This window comes from Artemia franciscana, chromosome 11 (assembly GCF_032884065.1).
Source record: "Artemia franciscana chromosome 11, ASM3288406v1, whole genome shotgun sequence".
Lineage (NCBI taxonomy): Eukaryota > Metazoa > Arthropoda > Branchiopoda > Anostraca > Artemiidae > Artemia > Artemia franciscana.
Window position 1 is genome coordinate 40,925,331 of NC_088873.1, and position 23,961 is coordinate 40,949,291.

Sequence of the window (23,961 nt, forward strand, 5' to 3'; positions counted from 1 at the left end):
ACAGCAACATCTAGGGAACGGCTAGTGTTTGTTTTTTGAAAGGCATGTTGAGAGGGATTTAAAAAAAAGAAAGCACGGTAACTACCCCTCCCTCTTGCCCTTTAAAGTGCACCCTAATACTGGGAAAAATTTCAAATAATTCATTTTGTATCATAGTTTTCTTCAAAATAGTCTAAGCATCTAATAATTATTCTTTTGGGGATGTCATGTTTCAAGAGCCTTTGGCGCAAGGAATGTAGTTTGTGCAATTTGTCCATTTTTACATCCATAATTTACCATTAGGAAAGGGGGAAGGTTTGATCCTGGGGGTGTCCAAAAGCCTAAGGATGTCGAGGCAAAATTTTGGGGAATGTCGAGTTAAATCAAAAGAAACTATCTGCATCCGAGTTCGCAAAAAAGCGTATCTGAAACATTTTAGGAACGGGTAAGAGTATTAACTTGACTGCTTGCAACTGCTGCCACATCTACTTGTGACTACTTTCAGGGAATGCTGAGGGGGATTTTGAGCTTTGAAACTTTAACAGTGAAAAAAATCACTTTAATGTTTTGAAACTTGATAAAACTTTAATGTTGAAAATGTTAATATGGGGATGTTGAAGGACTTAAAACTTCGTTAATCAAAACCAAACACAAAGTATTAAAAAAAAACTCCCAAAAATAAGTTTTTCAAAGAAAAGTAATGAGCCGTATAAAGCATAAGCGAAGCAGAAACAAGTTCCTACAATAATTCAAACTCAAAACGACCATAAATTACTTTTAAATAATAAATGAAGCCCAAAACAAACAGAAATGAATGAATCTTAAAATGAGTAAAAACTAAACTGGATATTCAAGTCAAACTTAAAATGAACAAAAATAAAAAAAAGAGGAGTTTGGCTACTGCTCCCTCCCCCTTCCACTAACCGTAAAAGTCTAAGGCCGATTGCGTCATTTGTGCTTTACTGAAAACGAATTATATCGCAAATATTTCCTTTTATATTAATAACATTGAAAAATAAAAATTACAGTGAAATAAGATTTTAAATTGCTATCCTCAGTTTAATTTATTATTTCTTTCCAAGGACAGTTCAACACATATATAGTTTTAATTACATAAAAATATCCAAGTAAGTCTACACAAAAATTGTAAGAATATAGAAATTGTAGGATATCAAGCCTATCCCCCCCCCCTGACAAACCTATGTATACCTGATATACATACGAGGAAAAAATTGCTCACCATGTACCAGACTTAAAAGTGATAGAAACACCAGCCATGACGACATGATTTTAGCTCTGCCCAAGTCGACTTGAGATGACTTTCACATCTGTAAAACAACAACTCATTAAAGAGATGAAAAACCAATGAAGCTTAGCTAAGTTGCAGAAAATTGGATGTCAAAATTGCCAACGAGTGATATGTTATAGATAAACAGTGCATGGGGTCAAACGGGAGAGGTTGAAACATAGTTAGTACACGTGGGACAAGATCTAACGAGCTCAAGAAGAAAGTAACGGAGGTAGAGAAGGCATTAATGTGTGAATGAAGAGATGTAGAATGGAAGCTGCGGATGAAATAGCAGGGGATCGGTCATCAGGTGTGACCGGGCGGAATTTGATTTTAGTGCGCCGCACAGTTCCGGAACACTTGGCGCAGTTCCCCCACTCTTGTGACACTTTCACCAGGCGCAGTACGCGCCGCCTGATGTACAAAATTTCCCAAAGCAGGTGATCCCTCGGAAGTTAGTCCGAGCGTCAGGGACAGGTGTGCAGAACATTTTAAACCGTGACAAACTTGTAGAAAATGATATAGAAAAGAATGAGAGTCTAAGGGGAATGAAGAATTATTTAGCTACGAGGAATCAGACGCGGTACTAAAAGGATTTACCGTACTTATCGGTTATATAATAAACACTATATAATTTTGAGCGCGGATGATGCGAACATGACGCAAGAAACTGGTCTAACAACTTCTTTATGCGACACATTTAGCTTTGGCTTGGTTGGAAATAAATTGTAGCTATATCTTATTTAAGTAATTAGTTGGTATTTTGGTTTGGTTATATTAGTATAATATATGCTCTGCTTAACCCCCCCCTTCCTGGTGTTCAAATATATAGCTTAAATTTGTTTCTTAACTATTATATTTTCATCATATACTGTTTGATTTAATTCACTTCCCGAGTGTTTACTATATAACCGATAAGTACAGGATTCACAAATAACAAGGTCTCGGGTGGTAGATGAGCTTTTGAAACATGGTGAATACGCAGTTAGAGATAAAATAGTGAATATTGTAATTTCTGATACGATCGAGGTCCCTAGTGATTAAAAAAAATAATCTAATTTTAAAAATGTTTTTCGATAAACCCTTTATAAGACCAGTGATAAGAGTGAATAGTAATTACAGAGGCACTAGCTTGATGTCTGTAGGAAGCACATTAATTAGCATGATTATAGTAATTGATCTTAATTATTAGACTAAGAGACACCGTATATAAAGTTTAAGAGACGAATAGTGGCGTCTTGGAAAGGGAAGGTTGAGCATTAAATTAATAATTGATTGATAATTGATATGTATTGACTAATACAATTAATCTATATTAATGTATTGATTTCTGTCACAATTAATAATTGATATGTGTCTGAATAGACCCTTTTTATCCTCAGCTTATAGATTACGAACAGGCACTTGTTAAGCTGATAGAAAAGCTTAAGCTAAAGCTATATTTATTCTTTTGAAAAACCGTCATGCTAAGATGAAAAAAGACAGAACATACATAAAAGAAAAAGAAGAAGACACTAAATACAGAGCAAACAGTTAAAAACACAGCAAGTAGTTTGAAAAAAAAAAAAATTAGTCAGTACCAAGATTAAGGATTTTCCAATTCCAAAAATTGAATAAAGTCGAACAATTAAAAACAAATTCTTAAATAAAACACTGGGTCAGTACCGAACACCAAGGATGGTTAAGGTTCTTTAATCAAATATTTTTGTCAGAAATTGCATTTTGTGTTAATATTATCATTTTTTAGTTACAAGAGGCACTGGATATAAAAATATAAATTCTTTCAAATGTATAAATTTTTTTATATAAATTCTTTCAAATGATCCCTTAAACATCTTTATGATGTTTCAGCGCCCCGCTAGCAGTGACTAAAAAAAAGAAAAAAAGGAGACACACCACTGCATCCCATGTAGAAAAGTGATTTTTTCCTTTTTGCTCAAGATAGGGAGACTGCAATTCTGTTAATTAGGGTTTTGGCTATGGTGATTCTAATCGTGCACATTCATTTGGATCCGACGCTATTTTTCTGGGGACTCGGACTATTATTCAAAATTCCCACAAGTTCGCTTTCACAATGCAGTTTTACCCTTAAGATTAATCGGAATAATAGTTACCATTCATCAATCAGCAGTAGATGGTAATTCATCCTCACTTAAAATTTTCTTTTCAAATCAAGTTTTTAAAATTTTCTGTGGCCATGAGCAAGAGTTTGTTCTTTATTAGGTTGCCCCCCCCCCCCCGAGGGGGCAACCTTTACCGTTCGCCAACGAATCCAGAGGACCTGTTGGTCATGTGTCAATCCTATGACACGGTATTCCACCTTTAAACTGCAAGCGGCCAAGCATATTAGGCTTAGGTTTCACTTGTTCGCCTGTAATTCCAAGCAAATTCAGTCTCAGAAAATAAAAAAAAAACAAGTTTTTTAAATGAAAGTAAGGAGCGACATTAAAACTTAAAACGAACAGAAATTACTCCGTATATGAAAGGGGCTTTTCCTTCTCAACGCCCCGCTCTTTACGCTAATGTTTGACTCTTTCTCTTAACTCTACATTTTAAAACAGTAAAAAACTTTAGCGTAAAGAGCGGGGCGTTGAGAAGGAAAAGCCCCTTTGATATACGGAGTAATTTCTGTTCGTTTTAAGTTTTAATGTTGCTCCTTACTTTCATTTAAAAAACTTGTTTTTTTTATTTAATTTCTGAACGTTTTTGAATCAATGCATGTTTTGATTTTGGCTCTCCGCAGAGGAATAATTAAAACGAAATTTGTATACTTTTCTTTTGGCTAATTGGCTTTCTCATAATTTTGATCAAGTGATTTTGAGAAAAAAAGAGCGGGGGAGGAAGCCTAGTTGCCCTCCGATTTTCGGTTAATTAAAGATGCAACTAGAACTTTTGAATTTTTACGAATCTTTTTATAAGTAAAAGGTATACGTAACTTATAAATTATCTTCCGTATAGAACTTTCGTATTCTCATGTTTTTATTACATATATGAGGGGGTTCGCCCCCTCGTCAGTACCACGCTCTTTACACTAAAGCTTAAATTTTGTCCCAATTCATTAAGAATGACCCCTGAATCACAAAAGCCGCAGAATAAATAGTTGAAATTACTAAAAATACTTTAGCGTAAAGAGCGAGGTATTAGGAGGAGGCGAGCCCCTTATATGGGTAATAATTTCTGTTCGTTGTAAGTTTTAATGCTGCTTACTTTCAGCTGAAAAGAACTTTTACATATTTATTTTTCATTGTTTTTTTAAGTAATGCTAGTAAATCCTGCGCTCCCTTCATGGAAATTTTCTTCCCCCATGACAAATTCCTCGATGGAAAGTTCCTCCAGCATATCCCCCTCTTCTCAACCCCTGCCTCTAACCAAAAAATCCTCCTGAAAACGCCTGTACACTTCCCAATAACCATTACTATATGTAAGCACTGGTCAAAGTTTTGAAATTGTAACCCCTCCCACGGGGACTGTGGGGGAGTAAGTCGTCCCCAAAGACATAGTTATAAGGTTTTTCGACTACGCTGAATAAAATGGCCATCTCAGAATTTTGATCCGTTGACTTTGGGAAAATAATTAGCGTGGGAGGGGGCCTAGGTGTCCTCCAATTTTTTTGGTCACTTAAAAAGGGCACTAGAACTTTTCATTTCAGTTAGAATAAGCCCTCTCGCAAAACTCTAGGACAACTGGGTCGATACAATCACCCCTGGGGAAAAAACAAAACAAAAAAACAAACAAATAAACACGCATCCGTGATCTGACTTCTGGCAAAAAATATAAAATTCCACATTTTTGTAAATAGGAGCTTGAAACTTCTACAGTAGGGTTCTCTGATACGCTGAATCTGATGGTGTGATTTTCGTTAAGGTTCTATGACTTTTAGGGGGTGCTTCCCCTTATTTTCTAAAATAACACAAATTTTTTCAGGCTCGTAACTTTTGATGGGTAAGACTAAACTTGACGAAACTTATATATTTAAAATCAGCATTAAAATGCGATTCTTTTGATGTAGCCATTTTTTAGAGTTTTGGTTACTATTGAGCCGGGTCGCTCCTTACTACAATTCGTTACCACGAACTGTTTGATTTTGCATTCAAGTCCAGTGGACACAGTCCGTCACGCGTCAACCTATAACCAATCCAATCTGTTATCCCTTAGTTCTATGACTAAGGTCATAGATCTAATAACCTTAGTTCTGCCGTAGGAATGACGATGGACGGATGATAGATATACTTATCTATCAACAAATGAACTAACATCAGTTTTATACAATCCTAAAAAGAGCCTATGCCAGATTTGCCTCCTACTCACTCAGACTATCTGTCTTGGCTTTTTCTACAATTAGTCATGGCTTGATGACCACAACTACTTGATTTTAATTCAAAATCAATGGATTTTTTTTAATTTGATTTAATTTAACATGATTATTTTTAGAAACTTGCTTTTTCATGGAAATAATGGAACCGAAATATAGAATCTTCGAACAATATAGCAATAGTGGTTCCAGGGGGAAAGTAAAGAAGATATTTCGCGAAGCGGAAGAAAACAGATCGTTTACCGCGTCTTCATTTACCGCAATTTGAAAGAATTTTCCAAAATGGTACTATATTAAATAATGTTATAGTGCAGGGGAATTGTAAAGCTCCAATAAAAGATGGTGTTTGAAATGTAACTTAGTCGTGACAAACGATGCACCATCTTGATGGTTCGTGTGAGGTAATTAAATAGTTCGTGGGGGTTTTGTCATCCCTAGAAGAGTAGTTATTAGACTTTTCGACCATTTTGAACAAGAGAGCTATAACCAAATTTTCTTCAGATGTCTTTGGGGAGATTGTAAGTAAAAAGGGGCATGGGAGGGGCCTGGCTGCCCTATAATCACTTTGTTTTGTGTAGCCCCAAACTGACTGACATAACAGCCTCCATTGGTGGGAAAGCAAACTTAGTAAGTCAAACAGTTCGAGGTGACAAACGGCAGTAAGGAGTGAAGCAGCTCAGTAATAACCGAAACTCTAAGAAACAGACTTTTGATAACTATAGATACATCAAAATAATCGAACTTTTATGCTGATTCAAAATATGATACACAAAAATGTGAAACTTTGCATTGTTTTTTTGTTTTTTTTGTTTTTTTTTGCCAGAAGAAATATCACGGATGTGTGTTTATTCATTTGTTTGTCCCAGGATTGAACTTGTCAAATTAGTAATCCTAAAAGATCGGGAGAGGGATCATCTGATCGGAAATAAAAAGTTTTAGTGCACTTTTTAAGAAATCAAAAAGAATGCCTCTCCATGCTCTTTTTTCCCTAAAGTGTCTGATCAAAATGCCTTTGAGGATAATATGACCCCCTAGAGCCCCTGGGGAAACGGCTGTAAGTTACGAAATGCATCCATTGCATTTCGTAAATCTTTCGTAAATATCTCAGAAAGTGATTTTCTGCACGGGGGGATTTGCTGCGGAGAGAATTTTCCAGGGTTGATCTTCCCAGGGGCAATTTTAAACTGGGGGGAGGGGGGCTTGAAGGAATTCCTTTACAGAATTCTTTTTATTTGTCCTACTTTGTCTTTTCTGGCTAAATTTAACATATGGATATGTTCTTGGGATGATTTTCAGCAAGGTTGGGAATGTCTGGAGCGGTTTTCCATGGGGGGATTTTCCACGAGAGAAATTATGCATGGGGTATTTTTCTGCGGCAGCAAATTTCCACTGGGGTGGGACATTTCTGGAAAAACTGCGGAGGGGTATATCCCACAGGATCTGAAAAACGATCAGAAATTAAAGTCTTTTTCGAATAAAAGTAGGCCAAGGAGAATTTTTCAGAGGAAAAGGCTATAAGTTACAATATTTACCCATTGCTTACGTATAATATTTGTTAATGGGTCGGTAAGAAATTTTCCTGGGGATTTTCAGCAAAGATAGAATTTTCCGGAGGAATTTTTCGGGGGGGATATTTTACGTGGGGTGAACTTTACTTCGAGGAATTTTCTGTGGAGGGAGGGAAATTTCCACAGAGGGAAGCTAGATTTCTAAGCAGCATTTGAAAAACGATGAGAAATTAAATTTAAAAAAAAAGAAAAAAAAAACAAGTTCTTCCGACTGGAAACAAGGAGCAAAATTAAAAATTACAACAAGCAGAAACTATTCCGTATATGAGGAGAATATACCCTCTTTCAATACCACGCTCTTTACGCTAACGTTTGACTTTTTGTTCTAGTTCTTTAAGAACGACTCCTTAAACATAAGGGCCATTTACTTAGAACAAGAAGCTTTTCTTAAGTTATGAAATAATTTAGCATGATGAGCTAAGTATGGTGGCAATGTTTAATGTTGTTCCTTACTTCCAATCAAAAACTTTTTTTTGCTTAATTTCACTCAGAAGTAAAGAAAATTGATGCCTACATAAAACTTTAAAAACTGAATAGCAGCTTTTGAACTGAACTGAATGGCAGCTTTTGAACAGTTTTGAACTGAATAGCAGCTTTTCCGTCTTGTTTGCAGTTGCCGAATCACTAAATGAAATGTCAGTTTTTCTATACACTTTATTGTATCGATTAAATAAAAAAAAAAAACAAGTTCTTTCAAATGAATGTAAGGAGCAACGTTAAACTTAAAACGAACAAAAATTATTATGTATATAAAAGGGGTTGCCCCCTCCGCAGCACCTCGCTCTTCACGGGAAATTAAAGTGATCAGTTCTATCTGTAGGAAGAGTTTTGATGCAGGTTGGTAATTAGTTAGAAACTAAAGTTGATATATAATAAATCTGGCTATAAGAAATTATAATAATATTTAATTATAATTAATTAAATAATTTTAATTAAATTAATTAAATTATTTTATAATTAAATTATAAATTATAATAAATCTGGCTATAGGAAGTGATGAGATCATCATAATTTTTTTCGTTTTTTTTTACGGATAATTTTTTACGGATTCCATAAACAGACCTTTTTTTCGGCTCTTTGAGCCTCAAGATTGCACATTTAAGAATCAATAAATGATGCATCAATTGATTTTCAAGACATTTGAAAGAATTGTATTTAAGCGGGAGGAAAGCATTGATCACAATTTAGTGCATATCAGACCATTAAAACTACATTGAAACCCTCTTTTTTTGGTAATTTGTATTTTTTTTAGCTTGATTTGATGATTCCATTTAATTTCTTTTGGTTTCAGGTGTCAATACGTTCTAAGACTGCGCACGCTTAAGTTTGAAAAAAAAAGGTAAAAATAATTAAGAAACAAGGGTAATTGTCAGCCAGTTGAAAAAAGCGAAAAGACAAAGCAGGTATTTCGGCAAGCTGTCTTCAGAACCCAGCACACGCACACACACAGAGAGAAAATCTATGTTGAGCAAAAAAGCTTTTTTACTGTTTTAAAAAGAAGAGTTGAGAGAAAGAGTCAAACTTTAGCGTAAAGAGCGGGGCGTTGATGAGGAAGCAGCCCCTTTCATATATGAAATGTTTTGCTTATTTTAATTATGTTTGCACCCAGCTTTGCTTGCTTATTGTTACTTTTGCTTATAGGTGTTTGGGTCTCCAATAAACTATTGAAATAGAAAAGAGAGGAAACGTTACATGGTGTCAGAAGTGGGATCATGGACAGCACACCACACCCAACGATAGACTGGTCTTCACCAAACCTGAAGGCAGCATGGAAGAGGTTCAAGCAGCATTGCGAACTCATGTTCTCTGGACCACTGTGTGGAAAGACGGAAGCTGTCAAATGTTCGTACCTGCTCATTTGGGTCGGCGAGAAAGGTCACGATATCTTTAACGCTTGGAAACTGACAGCTAAAGAAAACAATAAAATCCGAGTGTATATGGACAAGTTCAATGAACACGTTCAACCAAGTGCGAATCCGATTTTTGGAAGATTTATATTCCACAAAAGGAATCAAAATGAAGGTGAAACCGTGGAGGGATACACCACAGAACTAAAGTTACTAGCACTTGACTGCGAGTTCGGTGACACTGCAGATGACATGATTCGCGACAGACTAGTGTTCGGAGTAAAGAATGACCGGATAAGAGAAAAGCTCTTGAGTGAAGGTTGGACATTGACATTAGCACAAGCCATCCAGATCAGTAGAGCTATCGAAACAGTTCAGGAGACCCAGGCACAAATGAACTTAGCAGGGAAGCCACCATGCATGAAACAAGAAATAGAAGCAGTGAGGAGAGTAAAGAGTAAAACACCACTGTGCTATTCGTGTGGTGGTTTATACTCACGTGAGCACAGGTGCCCAGCAAAGGGAAAGACATGCACGAAATGCCATAAGCCTAACCATTTTGCAAAAGTATGTAGGAGCAAGAACTTACATGAAGTAGAGACTGCAGAAGATGAGGAAGGAGAAGAATTCCGCATTGAAGCTATTGACAGTTTGTCTGCAGAAGCTCCAGAGAAACCCTTCGTAGCAATAAGGCTTACCCAGTACAACACTGACATTAAGTTCAAGATCGATACGGGAGCAGAGGTGAACGTGTTGCCTACCCCAAATTTTCTCAATCTCAAGGGGGCCTCTCCGCGACTGACCAAGACTAAGGACATTCTGACGAGCTATAGTGGAGGACAGTTGAAGGTTGTTGGAACCATTAATCTAATGCTACAGTATAAAAAGCAGTGTCCTCAGAATCATGTTTTCTATGTTGTAGAAACAGATAAAGGACCTATCCTAAGCAGACAAACAAGCGAGAAACTGAACCTCATAAAGTTCCTTATGAGTATCTCTCCAGAAATACCAGCAGCTCCACAACAAAGGCGTATCGAAATTGATAGATTGCTGGAAGAATTCTCAGACGTGTTTGATGGTATTGGACGGCTCCCAGGTACCTGTCACATACACCTTAAGGAAGGGGCAGTACCAACTGTCCAGCCACCAAAACGTGTGCCGTTTGCACTGCAGCCAAAACTTAAACATGAAATGGAACGCCTAGAAGCACTAGGGGTAATAGAAAAAACCACTAAGCCCACAGAGTGGGTAAATTCTATTGTATTGGTCAAAAAGGGTGATGGTTCCCTAAGAATATGTCTGGATCCAGTAGATCTAAATCGCTGGATCAAGAGACCCCATCATCCAGTTCCACTTTTCGAAGACATGGCAGCAAAATGTGAAGGGGCACGGAAATTTTTCAAAGTGGATGCAAGGAGTGGTTATTGGTCAATGGTCTTAGATGACGATTCGTCTGAGTTGAACACATTTAACACTGTATTTGGCCGATATCGCTGGAAGCGATATCCTTTTGTTCTTGTTTCAGCCCAAGACGAGTATCAAAAGAAAATGGAAGAAGCATTTGAAGGAATCGACATAGGGCTAATTATTGACGACATTGCTGGCATGGGTGCCACAGACGAGGAGCATGACAGGAAGTAGCAGAGGTCCTTCTAAGAGCCAAAGAAAAAGGTGTGAAATTTAACAGAGATAAGTGCATATTTGATGCTACAAGCATACCCTACTTTGGACATATCTTGACAGAAGAAGGAGTAAAGCCAGATCCCAATAAAACAAGAGCTATACGAGACATGCCAGCCCCTAAAAGCAAAGAGGAGCTACATACATTATTGGGAATGTACAACTACCTATCCCGATACATACCTAACTTGTCCACATCGAACCAGCCACCATGTGATTTGATGAAAGCTAAGGTTTGGAAATGGGATGGTATACATGAAGCTGCCCGGAAAACAATCCAGGACTCAATTTGTAAGAACCTGGCATACTTCAGTCAGCATGCCAAACTAACTGAAGTAGCAACTGATGCCTCCCAGCATGGAGTTGGCGCCCAGCTTGTAACGAATAGTACAAAGTACTATCCAGTAGCGTTTGCCTCAAGGTCGCTCAGTGAGACTGAGAGACGATACTCTCAGATGGAGAAAGAGTTGTTGGCCATAACGTTTGCCTGCAAGCACTTTCATCAGTACTTATTTGGTCGAAAAGTCTATGTTACAACAGACCACAAACCCCTGGAAGCTATCCTTAGCAAGGCAATAAACCGCGCCCCACCAAGATTACAGCGTATGATGTTGGCCATCCAGCCTTATGACCTGACATTCCACTACAGACCAGGAAAAGAAATACCTGTGGCAGATACACTCTCCCGCTTGCACCTCCCCGACGTGGATAAGGAAGCTGAGAGCGAGGGAGAACTAGCCATACACACCTTCTTCAAATAGATACCAATCACAGAAAAGAGGATGGAGCATATACGACAGGAGTCGCTCCAAGATGAGGAACTGAGCATATTGATGCAAGTCATAGAAAATGGGTGGCCTGAAAACCGAAAAGATGCCCCCGTTTCAACTACCCCTTATTGGAACTATAGAGATGAGTTGGTCGTGAACAATGGGCTCATTCTAAAAGGGGAAAGGGTTGTCATTCCCAAAGCACTGAGGCCGGAAAAGTTGAGGCAATTCCACCTGTCACACTTGGGAATTGTAAAAACAAAGGAGAGAGCCAGAACTGTCATGTTTTGGCCAAATATCACTGGAGATATTGAGAAAATGATCAACGCCTGTGATACTTGCTGCAAGTTCCAAAACAGGCAACAAAAAGATCACCTAATTAACATGGAAATACCTTCATACCCTTTCCAGCATGTTGGAGCAGATCTGTTCACATTTAGAGGTCAAGAATACCTTATCACCACACACTACTACAGCCGATGGTTTGAGATGGATAAGTTGACTTCAACCACCTCATTCCAGGTAATCAGCAAACTCAAGGCGCATTTTGCACGTCATGGTGTCCCGGAAAAGATGACAACCGATAACGGACCGCAGTTTTCATCACAAGAATTCAAAACGTTTATATCAAGCTGGAACATTGAAAATGTAACATCAAGTCCACGATACCCTCAGGCAAATGGCCTCAGCAAGAAGGCTGTCAAACAGCCAAGCGCATCATGGCAAAGGCATTGGATAGCAGGACGGACCCATACATGATGTTGCTAGAATTCCGGAACACCCCGGTCGTCGGAGCATACTCACCAGCTCAACTTTTGATGAGCAGACAGCTGCGCTCAGTATTACCAGTTCTATCACAAGCCCTACACCCCAAACTGGTAGATAGCTCAACATTTCTGGAATCCAGAAGGAAGGCTCAGCTGAAGCAGAAAACTGCATACGATCGAGGATCAAGGACAGCAACAGAGCTCGACCCAAACCAGAGAGTATGGGTAAAACTTTCTGAGGACTCAAAATGGGAAAAAGAAACCATCGAGAAGAAATACGATAAAGCCCCTCGATCCTACAACCTCTCCCTCGAAAGCGGAGGCACCTTCAGACGAAACAGGAGGGATATAAGACCTCGGTATGAATTCGCCTCACCCACAACCTACGATGGGCAACAAATAGGCGCTGCTGACACCATACCACCCATGGGGCAATCACTTCGAGCGTCTACGCCAGATAAACAAACCTCAACTAAGTTTGTCGCAGAAGGTGACAAGAGTAGCGCACCTCTGCAAGTTCAAGCTCCTATTCGACCCACCCAATCACAAGGGTCGTACTCCCAAACCCCTTGCCAAATCTGACCGGCGATTCCAGTCTTTACAGCCAACCAGGCAGTAGTCCTGTAACTATAACAAATCAGCAAGTGGAACAGGACACCACCGCAACGGGCGGCGGCACAGGGCCCCTCGCCAGCACATCACAGACCCGGACCGCCACCTCGGGTCGCGTCGTGAAGCCAGTCATCCGGCTGAACCTCGGCATTGATCGTCCAAATCAGTATGGCAAGCGTTTGAAGTCGAAACGAAAATAAATCGTGAAAAGAAAGAAGATGAAATGTTTTGCTTATTTTAATTGTGTTTGCACCCAGCTTTGCTTGCTATAGTGCTTTGCTTGCTTATGCTTATTGTTACTTTTGCTTATAGGTGTTTGGGTCTCCAATAAACTATTGAAATAGAAAAGAGAGGAAACGTTACAATATACGAAGTAATTTCTGTTCGTTTTAAGTTTTAATGTCGCTCCTTACTTTCAGTTAAAAAGTTTTTTTTTTATTTAATTACTAATATGAACGAACAAATAAATATTAAAACGAGTACAGTTTAATGAGAGTATGCAAACCAAGCTTACACGAACAAAAATATTTTGCTATTGAAGAATAGATGAAACCCAAGACGAATAGTAATTGAATAAAAAAATCATACCAAACAAACATACAATAGGTACTAATATAAATGAATAAATAAATCTTAAAACGATGGAAGCTTAAGTTGAATATCTAAATCAACCTTCAAACAAACGAGAATCACTATAAACAAGAGTTTGGGTTTTGCCTCCTTCTCTGACTGCAAAAGCCTAAAATATACTGCGTCATTGGGCTCTGGTCCTGGGGGATGTGTTGACCCTTGAGTTTTTGCTATCTGATCTTTGAACTATTTTTAAAATTTCTATCGGATATGTTTGGGGGAAAAGGTCGTGGGAGGCTATTTGCCCTCCAATCACTTGTGACTCCTAAAACGGGCACTATAATTTCCGATTGCCGATCAAATGAGCCCCCTCCGAAGTTTGTACGACCATCCCTTCCATATGAAGTTCCTCTCGAGGAAAAAAAAATATTAAAGTCTTATGTTCTTAGGATTGGTGGGGGGAGGCTAGTGCCATCGAATCACTTTTAACTCTTAAAAAGGGGATTAGAACTTTCCATTACTAATCATTTGAGTTCACTTTGAAGTTTATGCGACCACCTCTTCCATAATAACCTTATATGCCGCCGGGCATAAGTTACAAGCCTTCCCGTTTTTGTTTTTTGTTTTGGGGGAGGGTATGTTGACCCCGAATTTTTTCATCTGATCGTTGGACTATTTCAAACAAAATGGCTATCTCAAAAATTTGATTTGGGGAAAAAAGGGTGTGGGGAGGGGGTAAATACCGATCACTTTTAATGACTCTTAAAAAGGTAAATAGAACTTTCAATTCCCACTCAAATGAGCCATTTCTAGAGTTTTTACGATCATCCCTTACATAAAACCTTATCTGCCCCTGGGGCATAACTTACAACGTTTGCCCCGGGCTCTATGTAGACTCCTGGGTGGCTATATCAAAACTTTGGTCGGATGCATTTGGTGAAAAAGGGCATGGGGCCCTAATTGCCCTTCGATTACTCTTGACTCTTAAAAAGAGCTCTATTTCCGATTCACTATCGAATGAGCCCCCTCCGAAGTTTTTACAAACACTCTTTCCATAGGAAGTGCCTCTGGGAAAAAATAAGTAATAAAACATTGGAGCCGTATGACCTTTACTATAGGCAACGCTATAGCTTTGCCTCTGATAGAGGTCGAAGGTAGAACAAAAACGATCCACCGTCCTCACCTGATGTTTTGACTTTTAGAGAAAATGTATCTCAGATCGACGGGAGAGCCATATTGTGTAATTCCCTTTTATGTTTAACATGCACTGGTCTTATGGACATGTGCAAATAATCAAAAATATGATATCGCTGTAATTTTATTCCGAGCTCCGAGTCTTTTTTCTATATAATTCTTATCTTGCCGTTGAGTTCCATATGTGGATCCTGATAAGATTTTATAAATTTTTCGTAATAGCATCATGAAATTGAAAATTCCCATGAAAGGATAAAACGTGGCTAAATTAACGCGTGTATGGTAAAAACTAGATCATGGTTGATAGGAGGAAATTTTACCAAAAGAATAAAAGAGGATGATATGGAATTTTGAAAGTCGACAAAAAAAATTAAAAAAAAATGGTTCAATATCTGAACGAGTAGATGAACCTTAATGCAATTTTAAAAAAAAAAAGTTTTTTTTAACGGAAAGTAAGGAGCGACATTAAAACTTAAAACGAACAGAAATTACTTCATATATAAAAGGGATGCTTCCTCATCAACGCCCCGCTCTTTACGCTAAAGTTTGACTCTTTCTCTTAACTCTACTTTTAAAACAGTAAAAAAACTTTCAGTTGAAAAAACTTTTTCATATTTATTTTTTCATTGTATTTTTTTAATTAATGCTAGAAAATCCTGCGCTCCCTTCACGACAAATTTTCTTCCCCCATGACAAATTCCTCCAAGGAAAGTTCCCCTAACATATCCCCCTCTTCTCACCCCCCCCCCAAACCTAAAAATCCCCCTGAAAACGTCTGTACACTTCCAAATAGCCATTACTATATGTAAGCACTGGTCAAAGTTTATAACTTGTGGCCCCTCCCACGGGGACTGTGGGGGAATAAGTCGTCCCCAAAGATATAGTTATAAGGTTTTTCGACTACGCCGAATAAAATGAATATCTCAAAATTTTGATCTGGTGACTTTGGAAAAATAATTAGCGTGGGAGGGGGCCTAGGTGCCCTCCAATTTTTTGGTCACTTAAAAAGGGAACTAGAACTTTTCATTTCCGTTAGAATGAGTCCTCTCGCAAAATTCTAGGGCCATTGGGCCAATACGATCACCCCTGGGAAAAAAACAACAAACGAACAAACAAATAAACACGCATCCGTGATCTGCCTTCTGGTAAAAAATACAAAATTCCACATTTTTGTAGATAGGAGCTTGAAACTTCTACAATAGGGTTCTCTGATATGCTAAATCTGATGGTGTGATTTTCGTTAAGATTATGTGGCTTTTAGGGGTTGTTTTCCCCTATTTTCTAAAATAAGGCAAATTTTCTCAGGCTCGTAACTTTTGATGGGCAAGACTAAACTTGATTAAACTTATATATAACTAAAATCAGCATTATAATGCGATTCTTTTGATGTAGCTATTGATATCAAATTAGCTAGTGATTCGTTTTTTAGAGTTTTGGTTACTATTGAGCCGGGTCGCTCCTTACAGTTCGTTACCACGAACTGTTTGATAACCATGCTGAATATAGAAAGACTTGAGGAAGAACTGAACATATAACACAAGGGATTGAAAACATTAGCTAATGACTTTCTAGTCACAAAATCACGGATAGAATGAACATGAGGAAAGAACTGAACATATAACACAAAGAATTGAAAACACAAGCTAATGACTTTCTAGTCACAAAATCACGGGTAGAACGAAAGCTTAGTCGTTATTCAATCTAATTAATATCCTTTACCTATTTTCTCAAGTTCTCTTTTTCTATCTATTTTTCCTCCCTATCATTGTTGAAAGCCAGTGACAAAAGCTTTAAAAAAAAGTTTATTTGCCAAAAAAAGTATTATATTTTTCCAAAATATTCCAAAACACTGTTTTTACATATTTTCAATTCCCAGAGGAAACAAATGATCAGACTCACAAGCCTCCCTTATGAAAGTTGTCACTGGGGGAGGGGGGGCAAACTGTCAGGTTTTATTAAGGATTTAAGTGGGAGTATTTCTCATTTTCCTCTCTTCATTCCTTTTCCATGTCTTTTTGGTACTCAGATAGGAGCACTCACGAGCCTCAACCCTCACCCTCGGGCGCCCACGAAATAACAATTGTATTTCGGGAATCAAGCTAGACTAAATTATTTAATTTTGGTTGTTTCGAACCACTGAATCGCATATTTTAAAAGAGAATTTTCACAGTTTAATAAAACATTAGAAGCCAAAAACCAACTTTGCACGCTAACCGGACTTAGTTGCATACTTGCACTTATAGGGGGGTGGGGCCTTTCCTCAAGACTAGTCGGAGGAGCCACCTCTCTAGGAATAATTGGAAAATGTTGGTATTTATTTTTTCCGGTACTTACCTGTGATCCCGACCATACTCAAGATGTTTGATCTGTTTAAAACCAGTTTTTCTGTGTGCACTCGAAGATTAATCAGCTTAGCCTGAGTGAGATAAACTACTATGTAGGTACATTTTAATTAAATATTTAGTGTATAGAGTTGGTTACGTTAGGTATTTAATATAATTTGTTCTGGGCGACCTGATTTCCATTGTTGCAGTTTCAATAATTTTGTTACTAAAGTATAATATTTTCACCATGTTTAGATATTTCAAACAGTTCGTGGTAACGAACTGCAGTAAGGAGCAACCCGGCTCAATGGTAACCAAAACTCTAAAAAATGGAATTTTGATACCAATAGCTACATCAAAAGAATCGAATTTTAATGCTGATTTTAAATATATAAGTTTCATTAAGTTTTCATTAAGTAATTAGTCTTACCTATCAAAAGTTACGAGCCTGAGAAATTTTGCCTTATTTTAGAAAATAGAGGGAAACACCCCCTAAAGATCATTGAATCTTAACGAAAATCACACCATCAGATTCAGCGTATCAGAAAACCCTTCTGTAGAAGTTTCAAGCTCCTATCTACAAAAATGTACAATTTTGTATTTTTTGCCAGAAGGCAGATCACGGATGCGTGTTTATTTGTTGTTTTTTTTTCCCAGGGGTGATCGTATCGGCCCAGTGGTCCTAGAATGTTCCGAGAGGGCTCATTCTAACGGAAATTAAAAGTTCTAGTGCCCTTTTTAGGTGACCAAAAATTTGGAGGGCACCTAGGCCCCCTCCCACGCTTATTAGTTTCCCAAAGTCAACGGATCAAAATTCTGAGATAGCCATTTTATTCAGCGGAGTCGAAAAACCTTATAACTATGTATTTGGGGACGACTTACTCCGCCACAATCCCCGTGGGAGGGGCTACAAGTTATAAACGTTGACCAGTGCTTAAATATAGTAATGGTTATTGGGAAGTGTACAGACGTTTTCAGGGAGATTTTTTGGTTGGGGGAGGGGTTGAGAAGAGGGGGATATATTGAGGGAACTTTCCATCGAGGAATTTGTCATGGGGGAAGAAAATTTCCATGAAGGGAGCGCAGGATTTTCTAGCATTATTTAAAAAAAAAAAAACAGTGAAAAAATAATTATGAAAAAGTTTTTTTTTAAAACTTAAAACGAACAGAAATTATTACGCTAATGAGGGGCTCACCTCCTCCTAATACCTTGCTCTTTACGCTAAAGTATTTTAAGTAATTTCAACTATTTATTCTACGGCTTTTGTGATTCAGGGGTCATTCTTTATGAATTGGGACAAAATTTAAGCTTTAATGTAAAGAGCAAGGTACTGACGAGGGGGTGAGCCCCTCACATATGTACTAAAAACATGAGAATACAAAAGTTCGTTACGTAAGCTAATTTATAAGTTACGTATATCTTTTGCTAATAAAAACATTCGTAAAAAATTAAAAGTTCTAGTTGCCTTTTTAAGTAACCAAAAAATCAGAGGGCAACTAAGCTTCCTCCCCCGCTCCTTTTTTCTCAAAATCATTCGATCAAAACTGAGAAAGCCATTTAGCCAAAAAAAATAAATATGCAAATTTCGTTTTAATTATTCCTCTGCGGAGAGCCAAAGTCAAAACATGCATTGATTCAAAAACGTTCAGAAATTAAATAAAAAAACAAGTCTTTTAACTGAAAGTAAGGAGCGACATTAAAACTTAAAACGAACAGAAATCACTTCTATATGAAAGGGGCTGCTTCCTCATCAACACCCTGCTCTTTACGCTAAAGTTTTTTACTGTTTTAAAAAGAAGAGTTGAGAGAAAGAGTCAAACCTTAGCGTAAAGAGCGGGGCGTTGACGAGGAAGCAGCCCCTTTCATATACGAAGTACTTTCTGTTCGTTTTAAGTTTTAAATGTCGCTCCATACTTTCTGTTAAGAAACTTGTTTGTTTTTTTATTTAATTTTCATTAGGATCGACCTAACTTCACTTCTTGAATGGGGCGGCTATAATACATAAGTACCGAGGTGCCAATCACGGGAGGGATTACCCTTTAGAATTTGAAAAGTACTTTTTGGTTGTTTCATAAAAACATAAAAAGGCAAAATGCACCCTCCCCCTAGATTTTGAAAAACGCCTTTGGTACTTGTTAATTATTCAGAACACACTGAAGCTCTTGATCTGAATGCAAGATCTGAGAAACCGGTTTCATAGCCACAAAGACAAGTGGCGGGAGACAGAATGCACTGGGATTATATAATTTGGGCAAGATATTCGCACATTAGGGGGGGGGGTAAAGTATTCGGACAGCGTGAAATTAGAAAACAACTCTTACTTCACAAAATGCAGAATAATTGTAGCTAACACATTTTGCACACTTTAGCTAACACAGACCAGCTACACTTTACCACCTATCCCCACCCACACCCAGTGTTTAAATATATAGCCCAAATTATAGTCCGACGCATTCTGTCACCCGTCACTTGTCTGTGTGGCAACGCAACCGGTTTTGTCAAATCTTACATTCAGATCAAGAACTTAACTGGGTTCTCTGATCAACTACCCTATTATATACCCTATTAAATAATTAAATACCCTATTTGTATCTCAATAAACTCAATATAAATACTTGCCCCATTCCTCTACATTTTCATGAATTCAGCAAGTCAGGTCTAAATCAGAGACTCAATATTCATGGCATAATACTATTCAAATAATACATCGATGCTAAAATTGCCACTGGGGTTGAGGTTGTCTTGGATTGGAAGTCCAGAAGGTAATGCGCTATATTCTAAGCGGAGCGCCAATCGGGAGGGGTCGAGAAATAACTCCCTTACATTTTGAATGATACGTTCTTTAGTACTTTCACTATGATAAATCGCCCCCTCCCTCTGGATCTTAAAAAAGACCATTTTTGTAGCTTCATAAATAAAATCGAAAACAAATCCATATCCCCTTCCCTCTACATTTTTGTGAATTGGCACCCCTGATTCAAAGGCAGTGGTGGTTTTGGCCTCTCTTGATTATCGGCCCCCTCTTGACTCGAATAAATGTTCTGGTCAAATTTTAACACAATTTTCATTTCTCAACAAGATTTTATTTATTAACAAATTTTTTAATTTATTTGAATCTGACTTTTCTTACTTTATATGAAAAAAGATATTGAAAAAATGAAAATTTCGGATTCAATTTGCCTATACCTACTGCACCCTCTGCTTTATTTTAATAAAAATAAATTTCAAAAACAGCAAAATGAGCTTAAATGTTATATTATTCATTTGAATTTTTGCGCCCGGGGCAAATGCTACCCTCCCCCTATAACTGCCTTTCTTAAAACCTACCTAACAAACGTGTCTGAGTGATGCCTTGTTTAGGTAGTAAGCAAAAAGTCCCCTAAACTGGAATTCCGCGTTATTTTATAATCTATATTAATACAAAAAAAAAACAAAATAAATATACAAATCTTACTTGGTATAATCTGTGAAATATTACGACGTTCAAATAAATGAATATGGAAAAAATGAAATTTTCGGATTCAATTTTCTTATGCTTACTGCTCTGCTCCCTCCACTTTATATTAACAACAATAAAATCTCAAAAACAACAAAATGAATTTAAATGTCAGATTATTCATGTGAAATTTTACACCCAGAGAAAATACCGCCCCCCCCCCCCCTTATAACCGCCTCTCTTCAAAGCCTACCTAACAGACATGTCTGAGCGATGCCTTGTATAGGTAGTAAGCAAAAAGTCCCCTAAACTGGCATTCCGCGTTATTTTATAATCTATATTAATAAAAAAAATAATAAATACACAAATCTTACTTGGTATAATCTGTGAAATATTACGACGTTCAAATAAATGAATATGGAAAAGATATGGAAAAAATGAAATTTTCGGATTCAATTTTCTTATGCTTACTGCTCCTTCTACTTTATTTTAACAACAATAAAATTTCAAAAACAACAAAATGTCAGATTATTCATTTGAAATTTTACACCCAGAGAAAACGCCGCCCCCCCCCTTATAACCGCCTCTCTTCAAAGCCTACCTAATAGACATGTCTGAGCGATGCCTTGTTTAGGTAGTAAGCAAAAAGTCCCCTAAACTGGCATTCCGCGTTATTTTATAATCTATATTAATAAAAAAAAATAATAAATACACAAATCTTACTTGGTATAATCTGTGAAAAATTACGACGTTCAAATAAATGAATATGGAAAAGATATGGAAAAAATGAAATTTTCGGATTCAATTTGCTTATGCTTACTGCTCCCTCTACTTCATTTTAACAACAATAAAATCTCAAAAACAACAAAATGAATTTAAATGTCAGATTATTGATTTGAAATTTTACACCCAGAGAAAATGCCGCCCCCCCCTTATAACCGCCTCTCTTCAAAGCCTACCTAACAGACATGTCTGAACGATGCCTTGTATAGGTAGTAAGCAAAAAGTCCCCTAAACTGGAATTCCGCGTTATTTTATAATCTATATTAATAAAAAAAAAATAATAAATACACAAATCTTACTTGGTATAATCTGTGAAATATTACGACGTTCAAATAAATGAATATGGAAGATATGGAAAAAATGAAATTTTCGGATTCAATTTTCTTATGCTTACTGCTCCTTCTACTTTATTTTAACAACAATAAAATTTCAAAAACAACAAAATGTCAGATTATTCATTTGAAATTTTACACCCAGAGAAAACGCCGCCCCCCCCCCTTATAACCGCCTCTCTTCAAAGCCTACCTAATAGACATGTCTGAGCGATGCCTTGTTTAGGTAGTAAGCAAAAAGTCCCCTAAACTGGCATTCCGCGTTATTTTATAATCTATATTAATAAAAAAAAATAATAAATACACAAATCTTACTTGGTATAATCTGTGAAAAATTACGACGTTCAAATAAATGAATATGGAAAAGATATGGAAAAAATGAAATTTTCGGATTCAATTTGCTTATGCTTACTGCTCCCTCTACTTCATTTTAACAACAATAAAATCTCAAAAACAACAAAATGAATTTAAATGTCAGATTATTGATTTGAAATTTTACACCCAGAGAAAATGCCGCCCCCCCCTTATAACCGCCTCTCTTCAAAGCCTACCTAACAGACATGTCTGAACGATGCCTTGTATAGGTAGTAAGCAAAAAGTCCCCTAAACTGGAATTCCGCGTTATTTTATAATCTATATTAATAAAAAAAAAATAATAAATACACAAATCTTACTTGGTATAATCTGTGAAATATTACGACGTTCAAATAAATGAATATGGAAAAGATATGGAAAAAATGAAATTTTCGGATTCAATTTTCTTATGCTTACTGCTCCTTCTACTTTATTTTAACAACAATAAAATTTCAAAAACAACAAAATGTCAGATTATTCATTTGAAATTTTACACCCAGAGAAAACGCCGCCCCCCCCCCCTTATAACCGCCTCTCTTCAAAGCCTACCTAATAGACATGTCTGAGCGATGCCTTGTTTAGGTAGTAAGCAAAAAGTCCCCTAAACTGGCATTCCGCGTTATTTTATAATCTATATTAATAAAAAAAAATAATAAATACACAAATCTTACTTGGTATAATCTGTGAAAAATTACGACGTTCAAATAAATGAATATGGAAAAGATATGGAAAAAATGAAATTTTCGGATTCAATTTGCTTATGCTTACTGCTCCCTCTACTTCATTTTAACAACAATAAAATCTCAAAAACAACAAAATGAATTTAAATGTCAGATTATTGATTTGAAATTTTACACCCAGAGAAAATGCCGCCCCCCCCTTATAACCGCCTCTCTTCAAAGCCTACCTAACAGACATGTCTGAACGATGCCTTGTATAGGTAGTAAGCAAAAAGTCCCCTAAACTGGAATTCCGCGTTATTTTATAATCTATATTAATAAAAAAAAAATAATAAATACACAAATCTTACTTGGTATAATATGTGAAATATTACGACGTTCAAATAAATGAATATGGAAAAGATATGGAAAAAATGAAATTTTCGGATTCAATTTTCTTATGCTTACTGCTCCTTCTACTTTATTTTAACAACAATAAAATTTCAAAAACAACAAAATGTCAGATTATTCATTTGAAATTTTACACCCAGAGAAAACGCCGCCCCCCCCCCTTATAACCGCCTCTCTTCAAAGCCTACCTAATAGACATGTCTGAGCAATGCCTTGTTTAGGTAGTAAGCAAAAAGTCCCCTAAACTGGCATTCCGCGTTATTTTATGATCTATATTAATAAAAAAAATAATAAATACACAAATCTTGCTTGGTATAATCTGTGAAATATTACGACGTTCAAATAAATGAATATGGAAAAGATATGGAAAAAATGAAATTTTCGGATTCAATTTGCTTATGCTTACTGCTCCCTCTACTTCATTTTAACAACAATAAAATCTCAAAAACAACAAAATAAATTTAAATGTCAGATTATTCGTTTGAAATTTTACACCCAGGGCAAATGTCGCCCTCCCCTATAACCGCCTCTCTTCAAACCCTACCTAACAAACGTGTCTGAGCGATGCCTGGTTTAGGTAGTAAGCAAAGAGTCCCCTAAACTGGCATTCCGCGTTATTTTATAATCTATATTAATACAAAAAAAAAAACAAAATAAATACACAAATCTTACTTGGTATAATCTATGAAATGTTAGTGTTCAACTAAATCCACTTTCTCAATGTTTCTTGTTCTACATTAACTGAGTAACTGACATGAATCATGAATTCAACTTTTTTTAATTGCTCTTGTGCAAGTTTCGTCAGCTTTGGAGCCACCGCGCAATGCAATGAATGAGGTCTCGTAATAATTATAAAATTGACCAGTGATGAGGATATACTAATTATTAAAATAAATTGAGCGTTAATTTTAAATAGCTTGAAATCTTATGTGGAGGGTCTTGGGCATATATACCCAAGAGCTGTTCTAGGGGGAGGAAGAAAATTGCAAAAGTAATAGATACTAAAAATACATGAAATATTGTTTGATTAGGGTGGGGGAGGAGGGTAAACCCCTCCTCCTGTACTTGTCTGGA

At 36.9% G+C, this 23,961-nt stretch overlaps 1 protein-coding gene across 2 annotated transcripts in view; it reads right to left on the reverse strand.

Moving 5' to 3' along the window:
- Window positions 1-23,664, reverse strand: part of LOC136033225 (fibropellin-1-like) — a 176,045-nt gene extending 152,381 nt beyond the window's left edge. Inside the window, exons 1-2 of one of the 2 annotated variants that reach the window (XM_065713938.1) lie at window positions 20,367-20,378; window positions 1,220-1,307 (exon numbers count right to left, since the gene is read on the reverse strand). In XM_065713938.1, the coding sequence (XP_065570010.1) occupies window positions 1,220-1,265 (46 nt within the window). In that variant the 5' untranslated portion in view covers window positions 1,266-1,307; window positions 20,367-20,378. Of the gene's footprint in view, window positions 1-1,219; window positions 1,308-20,366; window positions 20,379-23,559 lie in introns of those variants that run through there. The other variant, XM_065713937.1, reaches the window with a different exon arrangement.
- Between the last annotated feature and the right edge of the window lie 297 nt (window positions 23,665-23,961).